Source organism: Pseudochaenichthys georgianus, chromosome 5 (genome assembly GCF_902827115.2).
Source record: "Pseudochaenichthys georgianus chromosome 5, fPseGeo1.2, whole genome shotgun sequence".
Taxonomy (NCBI): domain Eukaryota; kingdom Metazoa; phylum Chordata; class Actinopteri; order Perciformes; family Channichthyidae; genus Pseudochaenichthys; species Pseudochaenichthys georgianus.
In genome coordinates this window covers 41,247,981-41,270,801 of record NC_047507.1, presented here as the reverse complement: position 1 = coordinate 41,270,801, position 22,821 = coordinate 41,247,981, and the positions used below count along the sequence as shown (strand labels likewise).

Genomic DNA, 22,821 nt, shown 5'->3' with positions numbered 1-22,821 from the left:
TAAAGTAAGGCCTTAAAATCCTTCCTTTAACAACCTTATTTAAGTCATTCTATGATAATGAACTAAATGTCAGTAGTTTCTGGTATGTTGCTCTGAAATAAGAATCAATTTGAAAATGTAGCCTAGGGTTCTGCTAAACTGTAATGAGTTTTTTAACAACAAAATGTTTAGTCCATCAGTCGAGAAAATAATCATTAGTTGCAGCCCATTGGAAGTGTATGGTTATGTTTCCTTTAATGCAGCTCTTTAAAATGTTTGGGGATTGCTTTGGCCGAGAGCTAATAAATACCTTAACCAGTTTAGCCTTAAGCCTGTTTTTCAGGACTCAGGCTCGAAAATGACATTCCCAGAACAAATGACCATATCTTCCCTTCTAAAAGGGTTCAATTAATAATCTTTTTTCTCAAAGTAATGATAAACCTGTGAGTTGGATGTAGAAAAGTCAGAATCAATATAGATGTTTTTTATTTTAAAGAAAATTCAGATTGAACATAGTAAAAAAACTGTAAATTATAGTGTCCGTCCAAAAAATATTTTGTACTTATAGTGAAAACTAACCTTGGATGATGGGTTAGTAGACTAAAAGCTTTAGTAATCCAAAGTACAACATATAATAAGTACCCTGTATCAAGATTAGGGCTGAACGATATACCGTGTCATGGCGATAACCGCGATATGCGCATGCGCGATATTCACACCGCAGGGACGTGCGGTTTTATTCATTTAAAAAAAAAAAAAAAATGCTAACGCACTTTAGCACAGAATTCAAAATAAAGATACCCTTATTACTTATTGAAACTGCACATACAATATATCCGATTAAAGCTGAGACTCCACAGATTATTTAAGTATAGTATCATCACTAAGCGATCCGATCTCGCGACAGGGGAAGCAAACACAGACATCATAACACGTACCTTTACGGGAGATCGTCTCACCGTAGCTTTCAATCTGATCAAAAGACGTGTTCAATGGCATTAAAACGAGAAAAAACGCGGCTGAATCGGTTGATCCATAGGTTAATCATGTATCTGTGGCTTTGAAGCAATTGTTTATAATCCATAATTCCATTTTTATGTACAACTCGGAGCACAAAAGTTAGCTGCTAATGGTAGCCACCAGAGTATATGCAGCTTCCGGTTTTGGCTACGCGTCACTCTCACTTCTTATTTGGTAATGTGTGTATTAGACTGCCGCATAGCCAAGACCGGAAGCAGCAGCCACTCTGGTGGCTACCATTAGCAGCTAACTTTTGCTCTGCGATTTTTACATAAAAATGGAATTATGGATTATAAATGAAATAATTTTTTTATATAGAGACGTTAAAAACCTATGGATTAACCGATTCAGCCGCGTTTTTTCTCGTTTTAATGCCATTGAACACGTCTTTTGATCAGATTGACAGCTACGGTGAGACGATCTCCCGTAAAAGCTCCGTAAAGGTACGTGTTGTGATGTCTGTGTTTGCTTCCCCTGGCGCGAGTTCGGATGACTCAGTGATGATACTATATACCTAAATCATCTGTGGAACCTCAGCTTTAATCGGATATCTTGTATGTGCAGCTACGAGAAGTAATAAGGGTACTTTTATCTTGAGTTCTGTGCCAAAGTCCGTTAGCATTTTTCGCTCAGGGGTCATTTAGATGCTTCTTATGAGACTTGTGTTTTGTTTTGGTAAAAATGGTTTGTATCGTCAGTTAGCTGAGATTATTCCCGTTAATCTGGTATAACACATTAATAGGTTCTTAAATATTAAGATCCCCTGAGACACAGTGTCGTGAAAAAAAAAGTAAAGTACCCGCCGGGACCTTGGGGCTTAACAGGTTAAAAAGAAAACGCAATATATATCGCAGGGGAACAAAAAAAACGCAATGTCAGTTTTTTTCAATATCGTGCAGCCCTAATCAAGATTGATGCAAAACAAGTGATATTTTACCTTTTTAGACAGATTTAGCAAAAAAAACTCTTCTGGGGCCATTTGAGTGGATTTTCCATATCTCTGGCCCCCCTTGTTCGATTTTGACATGTGACATCTCTTTCTGACCGTTAGAGCCAATAGAATCGGAGGGGAATCGTCCCGCACACAGTGGCGGCGCCAGAGATTTTCTCTAGGGGGTGCTGTGGGGTAGCTTGACGTTTCATAGAGGGTGCTCAAACATTAAGGATTTTCCAGTAATGCACCAGCGCTACAGTTGAATTTTCTACTGCAACACTCCCCACACGCACACACAGTGTGACTGTTACAATGAAGGCTCGATAATCAGCTCACGGCATATAGGTGTAAGCAGGGGTAAAGTGCTATTTTTACAAGTGGCTAGCAGACCTCACCTCCTCTTGGAGGGACCTCACCTCCTCTAGTGGGGTCTGGGGGCATGCTCCCCCGGGAAGATTTTTTTTTAAATATTGAAGTTAAATGCATCAATCTGGTGCACTTTGAGAGCAAAATGAAGAGATCTATGGATACATCTCTCAACACCCATATGAAACAGAACTGTAAACAGATTTACTTTTTCTTTATGGATATTTTACAAATCACCCTTTTAAACTTTATTCTTGTTTTTCTGTCAGTCTTTCATACCTGGTTTTAATTTATTCTCTTTTTTTTTTTTTATACCTATAATGATCATATAAACGTGTGCCTCGGAAATAATTGTTTACATTAATCGTGACCAAAACGTTTGAGACCCACTGAGATAACTTAGACTAAAGTTAACTATCTAAACACTCAGAAAGCCCTTTAGTTAACTGAGTCTCTCAGTCTGACAGGAGAGGACTCTCCTCCACTTTGTTGTTGAAAAAACTCTTTATATCCGTTAGCGTAGCTCGCTAGCACCAGAAGCTAACAACAAAGATCTCCGGTACCGGTGCGCTCTCTCTCTCTCTCTCTTGCACGTTCCACACACACAGAGCTGAGCTTTAATGAAACGCAGAGACCCAGACGTAATAGTACTGTATCATATTATATTCGAATCAATAACTTTTGAAATTATGATTTTCTTTTTTTATTTAATCTTTAAAAAAAGAAATTGTAATAACCATTTTTCCTCCTGGTCTCTCGCCCCACCCTGTCATGCCTCAGCGCCCCCCACTTTGGGAACCACTGCCTTAAGAAGATGGACTCATTCTAGAATAAACTAGAAAATGCATTTCCTGCTGAAAATGCGTGCGAATGCTGTAAACTGTGTACATTTGATGCTGAATTTAGCTGAAAATGCAGAAAAAGCAGAATATTGTATTAGCTGAATGGTAGCTGCTTTTAACTACATAAACCAAGTATGTGTGTTGCTGAACTTAGTGGAGGAATGCAGTAAAGTGAAATGATTTGAATCAAATTGTTACAGCTCAAATGCATTGCAATGACTTTGTTGAAAACTTGAAAGTGAAATGTTAAACTGGAAGAGGAGGAAAAATAGTGAAGAAGCTTAATATTTAAAAGAAAGGTTTAAAAAAGATATAAACAACAAAATGTATAGCCTCAATGTCCTGAAATAGCTGAATAAGTTAATAGGAGTTAAATATTAAATGTAAGTAGTAGTGAATTAATGTGTATTAAGAAGAGAAAGAAATATCAGAATATTTTAACTGCAAACTTTTGAACTAAAACCAAACGTCACTAATAATGTATAAAATATGTGGAACGTGTTGAAATCAGTATGAAGTCTTCATCAGACAGAAAATATGCAGAGACAGTCTTTAAACTCCAGTCTTTGTGTTTGAGGTGACAACGTTATCAAACACCTGTGTACGTGAGCCCAGAGATCAAAGATTTCCATGGAGATGTGCTGTGAAAGGAGAGCCTTTCCATTGTTCTGAATGAGAAATAAACCTCTTACATTTCTAACTATAGTTTAAAAACGGTAGCTGCTTTCGGTAAAATGTCAACGCGTGAAGCATGTCAAGGACCCTGAGCGTCTGAAGTGTGCTTTTTGTGTACTTTCGGGTCAATAATGTGGCATCTTTGGCAGATTTACTAAAGGTGTGCAGCTGATGCTGTGAGGAAAGATCACGCTGAATTTACAATGGGCCTCAATGGGCCCACATGTTGAACGTTTTTGTCACTTCATGCCCTCAAGAGGCATTTTGTTTAATTTTTGAACGTAGGAGAGGTTTTCCTATGTTTTTCAAGAAAAATGATATCCAAGGAGTGTAGGGTTTGGGAGTTATGGCTTTATGTATTTATTAGGATCCCCATTAGCACTAGCATGAGCATTGGCTATTCTTCCTGGGGTCCTCACACACTCAAAACATACATAAACATACAACAAAATTAAAACAAAACAAAACGGCTCATAATTTCATGCAATTTACAGTGAAATGAAGTGAAAACTAAAATGGTCATCCAATTATCGCCATCCTAAGGCCAAACAAAAGTAAATACAAATAAGTGTACATAATAATATATGCATACATAGCCACAGGCACAGTTCAAATTTACTTTGTAATACTTAAATAATTTTTTAGCAACCTTTTGAAATGTACTTGAGAATTTTCCTGAATGATGTGAACCGGTAAAGAGTTCCAGCTGATCATGGCTCTGGACTGTTTTCTGTCCCATATTTGGGTAATACAAACCTTCCCTCTATTGTATGTCGTGTTTGATAGTTATGTTGTGCATATTGCGCTATAAACCTTTGTGATAATATATCTGGTGAGTGAGTCACTGTAATAATTCTGACAAAATGTAATAAAATATAAGTTGACCTCTGACAGTTAACCATTTCAGTGTCTCCAGCATTTCAGTGACTCTGGTTCTGTATGAGCACTGCAGTGCACATCGTGCTGCCTTATTTTGTGCTACTTGTAGTTTGTTTAAATCTTTTTCAGCAGCACTAGACCATATAACCAAACAATAATCAAGCTGCGACAGAACCAAAGCATCCAAAACTTGTCTACTGACATGGCAGGTTTAAAACGTTTTTTTTTCAAGCTCTCTTCCACTCTGTTTTGAGATCAGAGCACTCTAGACCAGTGGTTCTCAACTGGTGGGTCGCGAACCAAAAGTGGGTCGCGGACCCGTTTCAAGTGTGTGAAGAAAAAAAAATTGCGAACATTTATTTTATTTTTTGGGGGGAAAAAAGTCAAACTTTTATTTTGAAGGCCCGATTTTTTTCTAACGCTGTGCATGCAGTAGGCGTTGGACTGAAGTACCGGAGACCATGAACGGTTTTGAAAACTTCTGTCACGTAGTGATCATCTTCTCAATAAAATATCTTTGCTGATGTTTTTCCGAGTCTTCTGGCAAATCAGAATCAAGATTGTGCCTGAAGTCCCCACGGAGAATAACTTTGCGGTAGAACTATTCTTTATACATCCATGGGTACAACTTCAGATACAAATGAACACGTAATGAAATATGACCCCCAGTTTGATGATTGACAGGTCACAGAACAATGGGGGCTATCTACCCTTACCCACAATTTAAAGTAATTCACACAGACTATCTCCTCTTTGCTCTTCTCTCTGTGAGGAGCAGCAAGCTGTCAGAACAAAGTGAAAAACAAACAATGGCATAAAATATTATTAATATGTCGGTTAGTAATAGATTTATTTATTTTCTTCTCAGAGTGTACCAGAATGGGTAGTTTATATGTTAGTATTTAAAAAAGATTCCTGGGGGAGAATCCCCCCAGACCCCCGTTCTGAGGTTGGGTTTTCAGCATGTGGGCCTTTTTATGTTATGCAGTTCAGCTTTGATTCCATCATCTCATTAAACCTTATTTAAAAGCATACTTTAGTTCTGTGAAGGGATATAAGGGATATATACACTGTACTTCACTTTAATTAGTAATGTATGCTGAAAAGAGTATATTTTACTGCACGATTTTTTTGTTGAATAGATTTGAGTGGTTCAAAATTTCGGGTCGCGATCTATTGACTAAGGAAAAAGTGGGTCCCGAGGCCTGACCAGTTGAGAACCACTGCTCTAGACTTAACGAGCTGCGCAATACACAGTAATGTGAATCTGAAGAAGGCCTCTGTACCAAGCTCCAAACTAAGTTAAATATTTCAAAAAGTTTAAATATCATAAACAAGAAAAGTCATAGCACACATGTCCTGAAGGAGCTGAACATTCTAATATTTGAATGGTTTCTGTAGCTCAAAGTATGTGGAAGGAGTAGCGTTTTGCGCACGGTGTAGGTAAAAGAGGATTTGAAGGTTCCTCCCATTGAGTTACATGTTAAAAGAGTTTAAAAAGCTGAATATTTCAAAAAGTATAAAATATTTTGAAAAAGTTGAAAGTTTCCCATCATTTGCTGAAAAGGCTGAATATTTTTGATATTTGAATGGTTTCTGTAGCTGAAAGTATACTGAAGTTATTCAACGGCAAACTATTGGTTGAAATAATAATAATAAGAAGATGATTAAAGAAACAGAAGAACTATAGTGGAATGCTGTTGCACAGCTTTCGCACTAATGATGGTCTGATGTCTAACATCAGTCTTTCAATAAGTCTTAAAAAGGCTTTGGACTTAGGAAGGAGGATTTTATGAAACTTTCTTTAGTAATATTGTAATATAAAATCTCAAAATAGTTGATAACATGTATTTTCTGAAAATAATTAACCAAATGCGCCTTCCTCTAACGCAGTGTTCTTGGTTCATTGTTCACAGTGACATCAAAAAGTATTTTAAAAGAGGCCCTATTCTGCTTTTTGAGGTTTCCCCTCCTGCGGTGTGTTCTATAGGTTTGTGTGCATGTAAATGGTCTGTGAAGGCTAAAGACCTTGTGTTCCCTTCTCCCACACTCTTCCCCCAACCTAGCAATGATGAATAAATGAACTGATAAATCAGTGCAAATTATACATATATAATACTATAACCCATGAAAATGTAACAGTAAGTCTGTTTTTAAAGTATCTTCATTAAATGAGGATAGTAACATGCAAACATAATGAATGTTATGAAATCCAACCATGAACTGCATAAAGAGTGAGGAAAGAAGCAACACTAATAAGAACCAAAACTTAACAATTGCACTCACACAGAGCACTCCTATAATGTCCATGTCCACTCCCCTTGAGTGTCTATTGTAAAGCTTCATGATGATGCTGCTGGTGTTTGAAGTGCCGCTGTGTGTTTCAGATGAGAGCGGCCTCCTGGTGCACTGCATATCAGGCTGGGACCGGACGCCTCTGTTTGTGTCCCTGCTCAGGCTCTCCCTGTGGGCAGTAAGTCCTCCTTCCGTCTTTTCATCTCTTCATTCTCCCCCGGTGTCACCCAGCAGCTCCAACAGGCAGTGACAGACCCCCCCCCTCCTCAGTCACTCCTCTTCACATGCAACTAGTTTACCATTTCAAACATGCGCTTTAATTAGCCTCCTCTGTATTCATCTTTGTTAAAAATAGAACCCATATGTCATAAATATTGAATGCCTTTCTGGAGACGGGTCCGCACTTGGATCTTCTGATGAAACCGCAGACCACATGCGGAGTCCTTTTCACACAGAATAATAACTGCACTTTGCTTGTCGGAGCTGCATGTGCATGATTGGCTCCTGGGGTTTGATTTGAAGATGTTTGAGACTTTGGCTCATTGTCGTCATGTTATTTCCACAGGACGGCGCGGTGCACGCCAGCCTGCAGCCGGCAGAGATCCTGTATCTGACCATCGCTTACGACTGGTTCCTCTTCGGGTAAAATAATCATTTAGAATAACACTATCATCATTTCATGAGTTCATGGTGAGCCATAAGTCGGCGCATTAGCTGCTATAAATACTTTAGAGGTGCATTTGCAGCTATCTGTGACGTCAGTTTATTTTCTGTAACGCATCATTGGAAAGAGGTTAATGGAGCAGTGAGAGAGGGAGGGGGGGAGAACATGAGACATTAAGACGACTCTGGCTTAGCTGTTAACCACATCTTTTATCTTCACACTCGCACACACAACCACCCTCTCTTGGGCTTCTCCTTTCATAATTAATGGTGTGATACGACCAATTAGAGCTCATCCGTATGGAGGACAGAACATGACATAAGTATAAAAAAATAAATAAATGTGTAAGTACATGTATGAAGAAATACGGAAATAAATAAATACAGGAATAAATAAATACAGGAATAAATAAATACCAGAATAAATAAATGAGGAAATAAAAACATAAATAAATAAATGTGGAAATAAATACATAAATAAATAAAATAATAAATGCATAAATAAATATGGGAATAAATACATGAATGTATACAAAATAAATAAAAGTCGAAAATAAAACGGAACACACGTTATTATATATCTTTAATATATTTCTACATTTACGGTCACTTACATTTATTTATGTATTTCTGTGTCCGTATGCTAATGAAGTGGGCGGTCCTAACCTCAGTCTGAAGCATGATTGGTTACAGGAGTGTGATCATTTCTGGCAGATTGGGCTCTACTTCTAACGCCTGGCTGACAGGCGGCACTGATTCGAATGCAGGAGGAGCATTACTGTTTAGCCCTTATCTTTATACATCCATGGTTTATCCACAGTTGTAGTTGTTGACAATTCAAATGTACTCATGTTTATTTATGGTTATTGGTTTAAGATACCAGATACCATAAATTCTTAATAAAACGGACACTGTTAGAGTCAGTCCTAGTTTGACTGCTACCAACAATAAAATGAAGTACTTTTACTGTGTACTTTTTGGGTAATACTCTCTCAAATTCTCCTCCTGAGAACAAAATCATGCCACTTCTGCTCAACCCAATCTGTCAGAAATGATCACACTCCTGTAACCAATCATGCTTCAGACTGAGGTTAGGACCGCCCACCTCATTAGCATACGGACACAGAAATATATAAATAAATAAATGTAAGTGACCGTAAATGTAGAAATATATTAAAGATATATAATAACGTGTGTTCTGTTTTATTTTCGACTTTTATTTATTTATTTATACATTCAAGTATTTATTTCCATATTTATTTATGCATTTTTTTCTTTTATTTATTTATGCATTTTTTCTTTCCACATTTATTTATTTGTGTATTTATTTATTTCCGTATTTATTTATTTATTCCTGTATTTCTTCATACATTTATTTACACATTTATTTATTTATACTTATGTCATCTGAGGCAGTCCACTTGTAGAAAGCCCTCTCTGCCATCTCGACCATGCAGTGATACATCCGAGGCTGGCCCCTGGAGACATTTGTACAGCAGAAGGTGTGTAAGAGAGTTGAGGTGAGCGCTCTTCTCCTCATCAGTCACAACTGAATCATATTTGAAAGCCAGTTGTAGTCCAATACTTGTGTTGCCCATAAATACGTTCTGTGGCACCGAATATCCGTAATCACTCTCAAGAGAGTCTAGCAGATTCTGCGCGGGCACTTTCTGAACAATTCATTTGATCAGCAGTGTTACGGAGAAAAAAACCAAGATTTGTAAACAAGTTAAAAATATAGGGAAAAGTAACTTCAATAAAAACCAACTGAGTTGTGAGAGTCAGGACAGCAAAGAGAGATGGCTGCCTTCCACTCACTTCCTTTACATATGGGAAATGAGGGCAGTGCCTCACCAAAAGGAGCGGAGAGGAGAGGAGACGGAACACAAGAAAGAGGAAGCGTGTACCAAGTAGTCTAATGATAAAGAGGAACAAATACATCTCGTTTCTATAGTTCCCTTAAGCACACCCAGTGATCTCCTCGACTAATGCCTTGAGTGGCTGAAACAAAGGGTTAGTCCTCCTCAATACATTTTTCTTTTTAAATTTCTTTCAGAGAGTTTCAATTTACATGCTGACGTTTAAAGATACCAACTTCTGAGACCTGCTTTGCCGCCCCAATATTCTACCAATACTCTGAAGAATTATATTAGAAAAAGTGTTGCATGTAACAAGGGCCCGTCACTCTGGGCGCCACAGAGGAGTCACACCTACTGGAACTATTCCTTACTATACCCACCTAACCCTAACCCTCTACTGTTACAGGTTTCATTTCAAACATTCATCCATGTTTAAACGTTATGCATGCATCATCGCCTGCACAACATGGGGTGGGGTTTTTCACCTGGATACGATGCAGCTGGAATATAACACAGAACATTTTCCTCTCTATTTCCAGTCATATGCTGCCAGATCGACTCTCCAAAGGGGAGGAGGTACGTTTATCCAAAGAATGTTTGGTTATGCTTATAAAGCTTGTATGTACAGAAAGAATACTGGCAGAAACACAGAAATATTAGTACCACAACTTTCAAAAGTATTCTTTGCAAGTTGTTGAAGACAGGAAGTTATGATAGAGATATTATGACATTAGCATATGATAGCACAAATGAAATGGAATGTGATCCCTTGGTTTGAGATTCCAAATGAGTGTCTCGGAACAGTGTTCATATAGAGTTCATTTGTTCTTGTCAAACACTAATTAGCGGCTAAAGGAAACCCAGTTAAGCTGTGAGCTAACTCGACAGGAAGTTACTGCTTTCAGGATGAAGTGTTGTCATCTCTTCAGAGGGCAGCCAGAAGAAGGGTTGCCTCTTGAAAGAAAGGCTGGAGGCAGTAGATGCTAACATGCTCTCATAGCAGAGCTGTTTTCCCTTTGTATTTTCACCAAGAGTCACATTTCACAATCACTGTGGCTAATGGTTTCCATTGTAAATGACCTGCACAGAAGACAATAAGGAATGACTGTGAACTACTGTTATTGTTTCTGTGGTTTTACTATTTATAGCTATGTGTTTGATTTAAATTAGTTTTTGTTTTTTTAAATACTGAAAACATTCTAAATACATTTTAAATACAAATATTCTCATTAAAATAATTCAGTCAACAACATTTTCTGCAGAGCCCAACAGACCAATGATTGGCTGACTTATCTCATGGCCTGGCATACATGTCAGTCTAGAAGGAACGAGATATTTCACTACAGAAGTCTAAGATATGACACCATCCACAGTTCGCCCACCACAGGGCCCTAGCTGATTTATTTTACACGTTAGATGTCCTGTTGTAAAATGTGTGTTTGCAATTCTGCAAAAAAAAATAAAATACAGGAGATCCATAACATAACCATATAGTGATGTGTTTGTCAAGTAAAAAAATGAATATATCATATTCTTCAGTACTATCCCCTAATGTTGGTCTAAAGAGTCTAGTATTAGTCAGACTAAATGTACAGGAACACCAGAGGTTATTCAACAACAATTAACATAACAAACAATAGCTTTTTTAATAGTCATTTTATATCAATAGCCCATAATCACTGAGGGAGAAATCTATCAGTGGAAGAAATGTCAACATCTTAACCAAGAGTCATCTCCGTAGAACAATGACTACAACTAGTCATCTTGTTGGTATACATTACATTTCATTTCATTGACCTGACGCTTTCATCCAAAGCGACTTACAATGACCGATTACAGGGACATTCTCCCTGGAGTAACTAAGCGCGAGTGAGGGCATCTCACTAGCGCTTAGTTACTAGACCACCACTACCCTCTTATAGGTACAAGTATCATGCTTTTGCTAATTGTGGGAACTTCTATCTTAAAGGTCCCATGTCATGCTTTTCCGGTTATTGCCCGTCCCCTTGTGTGTTATGAAGGTTTTTCTGCATGTAAACGGTCTGCAGAGTCAAAACCCTCAAAGTGCACCCTGTAGGGAGTAAAACTCTAAAACAGAAAATACCTCCCCAAAACGCCTCGTTGGAGATACGTCACTGTCCATTTGATTCTTCCGGGGACATCATGATGTCATGTCGTCCCCGGAACGAAATGGACCAATCCATGGAGCCGTTACGTTACGTCCGCGGAGCCGTTACGTTAAGCCCCCGCTGATTGGTCCAAATTGACCAATCCATGGACTTCCTCACACACTCAATGCATGCAGCTCTGCTGATCTCTCCTCCCTGGCTGCAGGCTGATAACAGACAGTTGAGATCGCGGCGAAATTCTCTCTGCAGACCCATTCTCACAGCGTTTATCAACCTTTGTCTTACTCAATATCAAGCCACACTTATTGTTTTTACTTCGGCTGTGACTTTGTGTGTGCTCAGGGTGAGTTTGGCTGTGTATCGCTAAACAAGGAAATCACACCTCCACGGAGCTCAGCGCGATTCACAACGTCCCGACCAATCAGAGCACACTGTGCTCACCGGGAGGGGGGGGGCTGGAGCTATTGGAGCTCCAACGAGCCGTTAAAGGCAGAGTGACATTCAGTAAATACACGTACTTTACAGAGATGCTGTGAGGAACCAATGTGAGTTTGGAACATTGCACGATATACATCTATTCTAGTCGACCTCAACGATGGAATTATGATCAGTGGAACTGGCCATGACACGGGACCTTTAAGGGATTCACTTCTGTTTCCCTTCTGATCCAACATGTTTTTTTCTCCCTCAGATTTTCTTCTTTTGCTTCAATTTTTTGAAGCACATTGTCTCCGAGAAGTTCTCAGCTGTTAAGAAACAGAGGTGGGTTCATTACTCTTCCTGTGTGCGAGGTTCCTTCCAATGAGGCTGTAGTTATCTGTGAAACTCGGTGAAGATCCCGTTTCTGTACACACACACATCTGTTGGATTCCACTCTCTACTTCTGATCTCTAATATTATTTGATCCTTGTTTCTGACAGAAGGAAGAACTCCCACTTCAAAGACAGTGATTTCACTGTGGAAGATCTCGGCCAGTTAAGTAAGTCGGTGTGTCTCCGCCATTCCTCTCAGCCGCCATTCAACAAATGATATTGTATTTTAATAATGTTGAAATGGAGTAGGGTGTCTTTCTTTGTCTGGTCAACTAGGTGCTCAGGTAGCAGTAGAACAGAGAGCTTTCCTTTCCAGCTCCATCCATTTGTCCTTATCATTTACAAACGGGAGGAAAACTGTTAAATGCGTCATTATGTTTTATCTCCAATCCGAATGATAGCATCTCATTATTTTTTGTTGAGAAACTTGAGGCAGCATTCGGAGATCCTGCCACCTTCCTCCTGTCTGATGCAATGAGGAATAGCAGAGGGCTGCGAGCAGAGCGTGTCGGCCGGAGACAAAGCAATGAGTCTCTGGGGATAACACAGAACATTTACAAAACCACAGGCTTGATTCCAGAACGTCTTGCGTCACAAACCTTTATTTCCTAAGACTTTTAACCTGCAAAGGAGTCTTGTATTTGCATCAGTATCCAGCTATATGTCACAACAAGAAGTGGCTTTAGATTTCTGTGGAACTGGTTCCTCTCTGTTCTGCATTTCATTCAGCATTTCTGACCTTATTTAGAAAGAAACAATGGACTCCACGACAGTAGTTCCTGTTAAAAAAGCATTGATTAATATATACAGAATCAACTATAGACCCTATGAAATATCTAAAGTGTTGCATCATGGGTAGTCAAGTCATCTTAACTTGGTTCATGTTTTTTTTCTAGATAAAGGATAGAATTGACAGTCTCTCCAAAGTCCTTATTTATTTAAAGGGCCCATGTCATGCTTTCCGGTTATCACCGTCCCCTTGTGTTATGAAGGTTGTTCTGCATGTGAACGGTCTGCAGAGTCACAGACCCTCAAAGTGCACCCTGTAGCGAGTAAAGCTCTAACACAGAGAAGACCTGTCTGCTGCCCCAGAACGCCTCGTTGGGGATTTCTCTTTTTCCATTGTCTTCTTCCTGGGTACGGTGACGTGCCCATACCCAAATGGACCCATTGGGGGTGCTAGGGAGCCTCGCAGCAGCGAAACTGTGGCTCCTAATCCTTCTCTGCACCCACAGCCTGGCTGCTCTCGAATCGTGCAAAATACCTGTTCAGCTCATCTGGGAGAGATGCGCACGCAGACACTCCTTTGTAATCTGTCATTGTTCTTAGTCCCGCCCACATGTTCCGGGTGTTACAGCCTTTGAAGTCAGACTCCACTTTTTCTCTGTACTGTCTCTTTGCACTGCTGCTAGCTCTCCGGAGTTCATACCTGGACTTCTCCCCCAGATCTCCACCTCTGTGGATTTACGAAAGTGTTTCTAACGTCTGTGACAGAACCTGAATGTTGTGCTTTCCCTTCGGCTCCTGTTCTGATTAAAATGTGCACGTGTTGATTTATGAATGAACTGACTGCCCTGCTGTGTGTTTACTTCAGAGTCGAGGGACCGCGGCAGTGTGACCAGTCTGAGCAGTGACTTCTCCCTCATCACTGAGGAGGGGGGCGGAGCCTCCAGCCTCAACCCCGACAGCGTGGACCTGTTCTCCAGCCAGCCCCAGGCCTCCAGCTGGTCAGTATAGGCTCACAAAATGTATGTTTTGTTTCGTTGGATCCAGGAGGATATCAAAAGTGCAGCTAAATGAGACACAACAAGCCAAGGGATGATGGTCCAGCCGCCGCTGAGTTATTAAAGTGCATTTACAGGACATAAGTGCATACATATAAAGAGACAGAGCAGTAGGAGCAGAGAGCTGTTAGTCCCCGACAGTCTAAGCTTAAAGCAGCTTAAGTAGGAACTGGTCCAAGGCAAGCCTGAGCCAGCCCTAACTATAAGCTTTGTCTGAGAGGAAGGCCGTGTTAAGGCACTGTGGTTATTCAACTGCCAGTGAGGCGATGACATGCAATCAAAGTCCAGTTTGAGCAACAGATCTGTGAGTTTAACAGCAACTCACACTGGGCAGTTCTCACTGGCCAGGGTCCAATGTCCATACTGACGGACTCCAGTCTTGAACAAACTCTCTGCTACTCCAGGGATGTGCACTTTCCAACATAGTGTGTTGAATGACATCGTAGCAAAATCCGCCAGGTTCATTATTGTTTCCACAGATGTCGCGGTCGCATTTGAGTGAAAAACAAGTTTGAACAATTTAACAGATATTTCCTTTCAGAACAGCCAAATTTAACTTTGATCTATTTAAAGCACTTTTTTATGATTTCTTCATTTGAGTTTTATCATTTGAAATGTCATCACTAGCTGCTGCTCCACTGTCATGCTAATGTGTGTTTCCCTCCCCAGGAGAAAAGGCCCCACCTCCTCCCCTCAGATGGTGGTTTGGAATAAACCCACCCCTCCTGACGAGCATCTCTCCCATCCTCTCAGTGAGGCCAGGTCTTCCAGCTCCTCCTCCTCCAACCAATCGGAATACGCCGTCACACGCACTGGCAGCAGCCCACTGGCTGTCCCTGGAAGAAGGTCAGTGAGTCTATACAACTCAGCCCTTTAAAGTGTGTGTGTTCAGCAACGTTGGTTGATCACCACAGGCACAGTGTTCGACCTCGCTGCAGTTCAGCAAGCGTTCACACACAGGTGGAGGCAGGCTGTTGCCGAACCAGAGATATTATAACCTGTGTGGGTGGGACTAGTTTGTGGAGTTTTGGGGAGTTATTCACCCGTGTCCAAGTGCTCAACCCAAGCGTGTGTTTTTGTCAAGGTAACAAGACTTGGTCCTCTAACAAAAAACCAATGAGCAAAAAAACGCCTCCAAATGAAACTGCTGCTGAGGCACCAGGAAGCAAATCATACGCAGAGATGAAATCCAATGATGTTCAGTTTTGACAAAAACCTGACAGAAAACAATGGCTTTCACCTCCTCTCTTTCCCTGGTATAAAAAGATCTGCCTGCGCAATCACTCCTCCACCTGTCCTCCCTGTGCCGGAAGCTGCCTTCAAAATACAAGTCTGTGTCCTTCTATCTTTAATTCTTTGACCTCGCTGTCTCTCAGGTTGGCCGCAGACTACCCTCGGTCCGGCTCCTCCCTCTCCACGGAGTACGGCAGTTGGCAGATCGTTTCTGGTTGTGGCAGCATCCATGACCACACTCACTTCCCCCCCCCTCTGACCTCAGCCTCCTCCACCTCGTCTGCTGTGGCTGCTCCCTACGACTCCCCCCTGCCCTTCAGTTTTCAGGATGAAGGACCCAGTGGACGAATGTAAGTAACACAACATTTTACAATGCTGTTTGAAAAGGTAGGTCAGTTTAACGCAGGGGTGGGAAAACCTTTTGGCTTGGGGGCCACTATGAGTTTTAACATTTGACAGACGGGCCGGGCCAGTAGCAGATCGGTGAAAAAATATTTAGCTGTCCACTCCTCATTAAACACCCGCTGCAGTGCTGCTCGTCTACCGGAGTTTATTCTCCCGTTAGCTCCAGGTTAGCTCACACGGCAGCGGCCGCTGTAAAGTATCCACTGTTCACAAGCAGCTGATACATATCCCCAATTCCCCATCAGTGAATGTGTTTCAGTCTGAATTGACGCTGTTTGGCATCACAACGCTGTTATGAAAGTTTCTCTGGCATTCTACAGGTGATGTTAGCATAGCAACCAAAGCTAATCAGACTATCTTGACTACTTGTTGCTATCCTATTGTGGCATTAGCCGTTTTCTACACGCATATTTTACCGGCATAGTTTTCGTTATGATTTTACTTGTGATAGCCACATGTAGCCCATGTATTGATTCCATCCGAAGGCTGCAATAATACAGAGAACGGATGGTTATTAAAGTAAGGTCAAATAAACAGAATCACACTAAGCCTGGTTCGTGTTGCCTGACTTTATAGAAGTGTTTTTATAAGTGTGTGTTCGCGTTCTAGTCACTTTGCTCAGCGCTGCTTCTTGTTACAACTTGTATTCGCTGTACTCGCCATGAACTGTTATTGCTCAGGTTAATCTCGACCTCCTCCAATGTAAGCGTGACATATTTGATCTTGCCGGGTTGCCGTGTGGGGCCAGAGAATAGACCAGACTCCAGCAAAGGTCAATTGTGTCTAGAGTGCGCCATCTAGTGGGCTCAACTGAAATGCCGGGTATTGCAGGAAAAAGGCAAAATGAATGCGGTCTTTACTATAATTTGGACAATTTTGTACCAATATTCGGCGGGCCGGATTCAAAAGCCCAACGGGCCGTATATGGCCCGCGGACCTTAGTTTGCCCATGCCTGGTTTAACGGGTGGGTTTGTCAATAATTTAGCAACCGTATCTTTCTGTTTGTATTAGGAAAAATTAGCTCCCCCTGATAAATGAAAGGGTCAATGTTTAGATCAAATTAGCAGCTTATAACTACTTTTCCCTACAGATCGGGATGTTAAGCCATCCATTTATATTGAAAGGAACCACTTGTTATTTTTAGTAGCAAGTTATGGTGTGTTTCTTTTGTTTAGATAACTGGAAAATAAGCCATCAGGTTGCATGTAGGTACACATTGGTTTCCTCCTCAGTCTGACCCTGTGTACAGTAGGCAAGCCCGCCTTAACCTGCCATGAGGCCCTGGGGCTGATAGTTTTTGTAGGCCCCCTATTTAAACATCAAATCAAAGTCATTTATAGCCTCGGCAGGCTCTGTGATCGCACTTCTCCACTCTGCTCTACGTGCGCCTGGTCCTCTCCTCCAGATGAGTGACGTATCGGGCCTCCCTCATGTATCTGTCCGGTTGCCGTTGGCTCCCCTCCACGTAGCAAGTCCTCGTCGTCCTCTCCATCTGGCTCTAACAGATAGGGTTGGGAACCGAAACTCGGTTCCAGATGAGAACCGATAAGAAAATGCCGGGTACCGGGTACCCATAAAAAATACACAATTTCGGTTCTGCTTAACGGTTCCTAAACGCGGTAGACCCTGTATTCCACCGGGTCCGTCTGCGCCGCGGTGACCCGGTGGAATACAGGGTAAAGGCGGACTGGCCATCTGTGTGTTCTGGAGAATCACAGAATGGCCGGTCGTCAGCGGGCTATTGACGGCCGGCTCGGTTCGCTAACGGCCGGCACCGCCCTTCATTTTTTTAAACTGCATCATGTAAATTGCGCTGACAGGCGACAGAGGTCCACAGTTGCCCCGCAGCGAGGCTCCCCCGCCTTCCCGTAGACAGTTCACGAGCTCAGTCACTTCATAACACCAAAGATGGATCACGGTAAACGCTCTGAAGTGAGGCTCCACTACACGAAAAAGAAAAAGACAAGGCACAGTGCAATGCCTGTTAATAGCTTGCCACAGGCACAGCTCAGCTAAAATAAAGCGCAGCTATTGTGCATGTATATTTTTTATTTGTAAAAATGTCAGTTAAAGCTTAAAAGAATAAAGATATTTTAGTTATCTAAACGTTTGACCTCTTTCTTTTACAATTTTGGAATTGAAACGGGGATCGATAAGCAGAACCGGAATCGGAATCGATACATTTCAAACGATACCCATCCCTACCAACAGATAATGTCCCTCCGGTCTGTTTTTCCTCTCCCGCTACTTCATCGGCTTCAGCCCAGGTCAGCCCGTGCATTAAGGCGGCCCTGACAGTAGGGCTGTACCCGAATATTCGTTCGTTGGAGTACTATTCGGGTTTCAATTTCGTTATTTGGACATTCGTTTTTTTTTTTTATTTATTGAAATCTCCAATATCAACGTAAGAGCTTGTGCCTCTTCGGGGGGTGCTAACACTTAACCATAAACGTTATCGTTTACTTTCTCCGTCTTTATATGTAGATATTACTTTTCTCCGTTAATCTCCGTCACATTGTTTCCATAGCAACAACAACTTCCTGTCAACTGCGCTAACTCTCCTTCAAAATAAAAGCATGTCCATACAAAATAGGAAGCCAAGCCAAATTACACTTAAGACATATACAACTGCAACGAAAGTAACAAACACAATGCGATATCCTTTTCAATTTCAAAGAACACACATTGGGTTATAGACATTAACAAATAACTATAAAACAACAATACTGTAGAATAACAAAATGAATGCCGTGAATAAACCAAAATACACGTGTTGAAGCGGTTCGCTGCTGATTACTATGCAAATATATATATATAATATAATCAGTGACAGAATACTGTTGACTGAAACAACTGAAATGAAAAATGATAACAAGTTGAGTGTCGGCAGACTGACAAAGTCTTTGTTGGACATCATTCCACAGACTTTATGTGGTCAAGTCCATCCTATATCATTTTAAATGTATACTTTTAATGATGATGAGAATAATGAAAAATGATCATTCCCCCCAATCTTGTGAATTTCTCTAAATCCTGCAGGCCTGATGATGATGAAGATGATAATGATGACGATGATGATGATCATAATGATGATGACAATGAAAAGTGAGCTGTGTGATGATTCATGATAAGTAAATGATGGGGTTAATCCATCCTGCTTGTGCCTGCATCATTCTGTTGAATCAATATTCATACAGCCAAACATCTTAGATTCCACGTGTCTCTGGGGCTTTACAGTGAGAACAGCCGACAACACTACACACACACTAGCTAGGACACAATCCTAACCCCACAATCAAGGGGGGGGGGAATGGGGAGATTGACAGAGGAGGATCCCTCCCCAGAAATTCTTCTTCTCTTCGGAATTCTTTGTGGACTTCCTCTTGTTTCTTATTATTGAATATAGAACCTTTGGGGGATTTAGAAACGGTCACACATGTGCACACAGTGAAATGTAGTGTCTGCAGTTTACCCGTACAAGTATTGGTAGCAGCGAGCAGTCCAGAGAGATATACTTTATTCGTCCCAAGTTCGGACATTGTTTTCTCACGGCAGTGCCTTGGTCTGTTCACGCCTTGAACCTATGACCTTAAGGATCCCAATCCAGTCACTAGAGCCTGAGCTACTGCTGCAGAGTTTCTCTCCCTAACCCTGTCTCACCTCTCTCCCCCTTGCCTCCCCCAGGTGTCCCATCCCCTCGGAGCGTCAGGCCCGTCTGGAGGCGGTGCGGGAGGTCTTCCTGGCAGCCTACAGCTCCACCGTGGGCCTCAAGTCCTCGGCCCCCAGCCCCTCCACAGCCATCACCGGCCTGCTGGAGCAGTTTGCCCGGGGGGTGGGCCTCCGGGGCACCAACGCCATCGTCTGAACCCTCTCAATGTGACCCCCCCGCTTCCATCCACCCAGCCAGAGCCCGTGCAACACGCCTGGACTCCGTACAATAAAGTGCCAAACATCTCTGCTCATCAGGGAAGCACTCCTCTTCCTCCTCCTTTTGATTTCCAACTTTTCTCTGGACTTGAACCTTCCATGTTCAGTCGCTTTCAGGGAGGGACACATTTCAGCCACAGTATCAAAAAGGGATATTGGGAAGGCTCTGTAGCTGCTGAAATGTGAATGTGTGAGAACAGGGTGTGTGTGTGTGTGTGTGACAGGCAGGACACACACGTCTTACTCCCTCTGTTCCGTTCAAACATGCTTTGTAGGCTTCAGGGTCCCTGCAGTGACCGTCCCATGAACAGGCAGCGATACGTGTTCTCTTGTTTCGTGCTGCTATTAATTTCTGATGCAAGCAGAGAATGTTGTTTTGTCCAGGTGCGTTTTAAAGATGAGATAAACACAGCACTTACAGTTCAGACGGAAATGTTTTTCTGTTTCTTCTTTGGCCCAGGAGAGGATCTCGATATCTAATCTATTTACAGCCTCGGGTCTCGATTTAAAGGTAAATATTACAGTCTGTTTTAATGCACAACTCACCAGCCATATGAACGCTGAAAGAGTTACTGTAATAATCCCATCCGTCCTTCCCGGCAGTGAAGGGTCGGTGTGCGCTGGGGCGCTACTTCTCCCCACGCTGTTCCGTGACCCCACAAGCACTTTTTTATTAAACGTTCTGAAACTTTGAGCCTCATTGTGCTTCAACAAAAGTACTCGAAGCAGCTGGTACCACGTCTGGGGCTGTTCCCAATGGTCCGACCTGGAGGCAGCCTCGGGACAGACGGGAGGATAACAGCGGCTCTTCGGCGTGCGGACCGCATGGGAGGAAGACGGTCTTAGTAAAATAGGCTCTGATCCTTTTAAGTAGATCAAAAGAGAAGATCGTAACCCAAGAATTGAAGTTGATCCAAGCTCCCGTATCACCTCGCCACCGTCTCCACATCCCCCTAAAGTCCATATTCATCACTTGTTCTTCTTCGGTAGCACAAGAGGCACTGAGCATCGTGGTAGCAGATCTGTGAACCCAAGGCCTCTCAGAGCTCTTTCTCGACAGACGGCACAGACCCCTGCCCAGCTGATAGATCACAGAGGTTGTTCCAACATGTGCGTCCTCTTCCAGGGCGCACTGGGAAGGACATCTCTACCTTTTGGTTAGATGTACACTTTTAAGTAATTTTCTTAAGAGAAATCTGTTGAGTTTTCATTCGAGACGAGCTTGTTGGTGCCGCTGCTGAACCTCAGGACCTTTTTGTTGTGCCTTTTTATCTTCAGTCACACTGGATCACACCTCCACTGCTGCTCCAGCTTCGGGTCCTTTTCTCTTTTTAAATGGCTTTAAGAGCTCGGGGAGTTCACCGCATTAGCATTAGCAGCGTTAGCTTCGCATAAAGCTTTTGGGGTGTCCCGTTGATTGCTCATTCTGTCGTGTCCGATGGCACCCCGAGGAGGCTGGGATGGGATTTGGGTCAGTCAGCCCAGGAATAGTAAGATGTTCACCTCTGCCTTTGAAAGCGACTGTAAGAGAAGAGGATTTTATTGATTTTAGGAATAATTGTTGTAGGACTTATGGGAAATACCTTTATTCACTTTATTTTATCGGTGATGTGAGATGATTGACCCCAATGTCGGTGTTTTAAATACAGCGCGAGGGCAGGGATGCATATGGTCTATATTAGCCTAAAGATTAGCTTTAAAGTCGAACAAAATGTGATGACGACATCCATAAACCTCGATTCCATCTCGTCTGTTAAAGCGGAGCATGGGTAAACAAACCAGTCGGTTTACGGCTTGGGTTCGGGATATTTTTCAGATTAGAGGTGCTCTGCCAGAGAGGTGATGTTTTCGGGTTTGTCTGTGATCGGGGTACAGAACTACTACCTGAAAGACTTGGCAGGAAGTGTAGCTTGAACCAAAGAGCAAACCATTATTGATCCAACTCAAAGGTTGGAATCAAATATTGTCGTACTTTGTGAGCCGGGTCATTCGCCCTTCCAGTTCCCTTTTTCTAGTCTTATGCTAAGCCAGGCTAATCACTTCCTGTCTCTGAGGTCTGTACATCTCAATCTCATCATTTTCAAATGTTCTTTCTCCATGTGGTGTTCTGGTTCTGAGCTGATCTGAAGCAAGACATTTGTATTTCTGTATTCTTGGCATTAAGTGATTTGAGAGCATTTGGTTTGTATGGCACATGTGAGTTCCTGCATGGGCTGTCTAAGTGTTTCTTTGTACAGCTTTACTTGAGACTTCCAGGCGCGGTCTCCCCGTCTGGTTTTAAGCTTTCTTTGTAAGATATCCTTCCTGTAAAGGAGTTTTGATTCAGTCGAGGTTTCATATCGGTTGTTTTTATTCTGCCATCCTTTCTACTGTCCGTCTGCATCAGTCATTTTCAACATGTTGAACAGTTCTTGTACTTTGTTACTTCAGATACTCTTTTCACTCACTGGTTTTGCATGACATCCTCCGTGTATCTCAACTGCGGAATAAAATGTTTTTTATTTGTTTGACAAATGACTTATTGATTTGATTTCAGAATCTCTTTAAAAGCTGCATTGCACTCGTCCTGATGTTCTCTCTGCCGAGTTCTCTCTGTACACTTGATGCATTTTTAAATAACTTCCTTTTTGTTTTTGTTCTACATTTCTCTGAACTGTCGGCGGCGACAGGCTACAATAAAAGGTGAACTGAACAGCAAGTGGCAATTGTGAATAAACAACAACAAAATGAATATCTTTGTAACTTGTTTTTGTGTAATTAGCTTCAGCTCATTGTTTTTTTAAAATGTATTTATTTGCTACAGGCCAGAGGACACAAACAAGGACACAAAGTAAAATACAAGACCCAATGAACAGTCAGTAGGATGACTTCAGATAACCAGGCAATACATCCAACAACACGCAACATGTGGAGCATATTTATTATTCCATATAATCCCACCGAGTGAGAGCGGGTGTTTTCCATGGCATCTCGTGTTTTGCCACTTTCACATTTTGTGGCAATAATTAAGTTAAATAA

General features: G+C 41.8%; 1 protein-coding gene across 2 annotated transcripts in view; it reads left to right on the top strand.

Moving 5' to 3' along the window:
• mtmr14 (myotubularin related protein 14) overlaps nt 1–22,534 on the top strand; it is a 40,755-nt gene extending 18,221 nt beyond the window's left edge. Inside the window, exons 11-20 of one of the 2 annotated variants that reach the window (XM_034082149.2) lie at nt 7,083–7,168; nt 7,556–7,632; nt 10,052–10,088; nt 12,333–12,403; nt 12,562–12,620; nt 14,048–14,180; nt 14,907–15,083; nt 15,614–15,820; nt 18,916–18,981; nt 19,561–22,534. In XM_034082149.2, coding sequence (XP_033938040.1) covers nt 7,083–7,168; nt 7,556–7,632; nt 10,052–10,088; nt 12,333–12,403; nt 12,562–12,620; nt 14,048–14,180; nt 14,907–15,083; nt 15,614–15,820; nt 18,916–18,981; nt 19,561–19,741 — 1,094 coding nt within the window. In that variant the 3' untranslated portion in view covers nt 19,742–22,534. The remainder of the gene's footprint in view (nt 1–7,082; nt 7,169–7,555; nt 7,633–10,051; nt 10,089–12,332; nt 12,404–12,561; nt 12,621–14,047; nt 14,181–14,906; nt 15,084–15,613; nt 15,821–18,915; nt 18,982–19,560) is intronic. The other variant, XM_034082150.1, reaches the window with a different exon arrangement.
• Nucleotides 22,535–22,821: the final 287 nt, after the last annotated feature.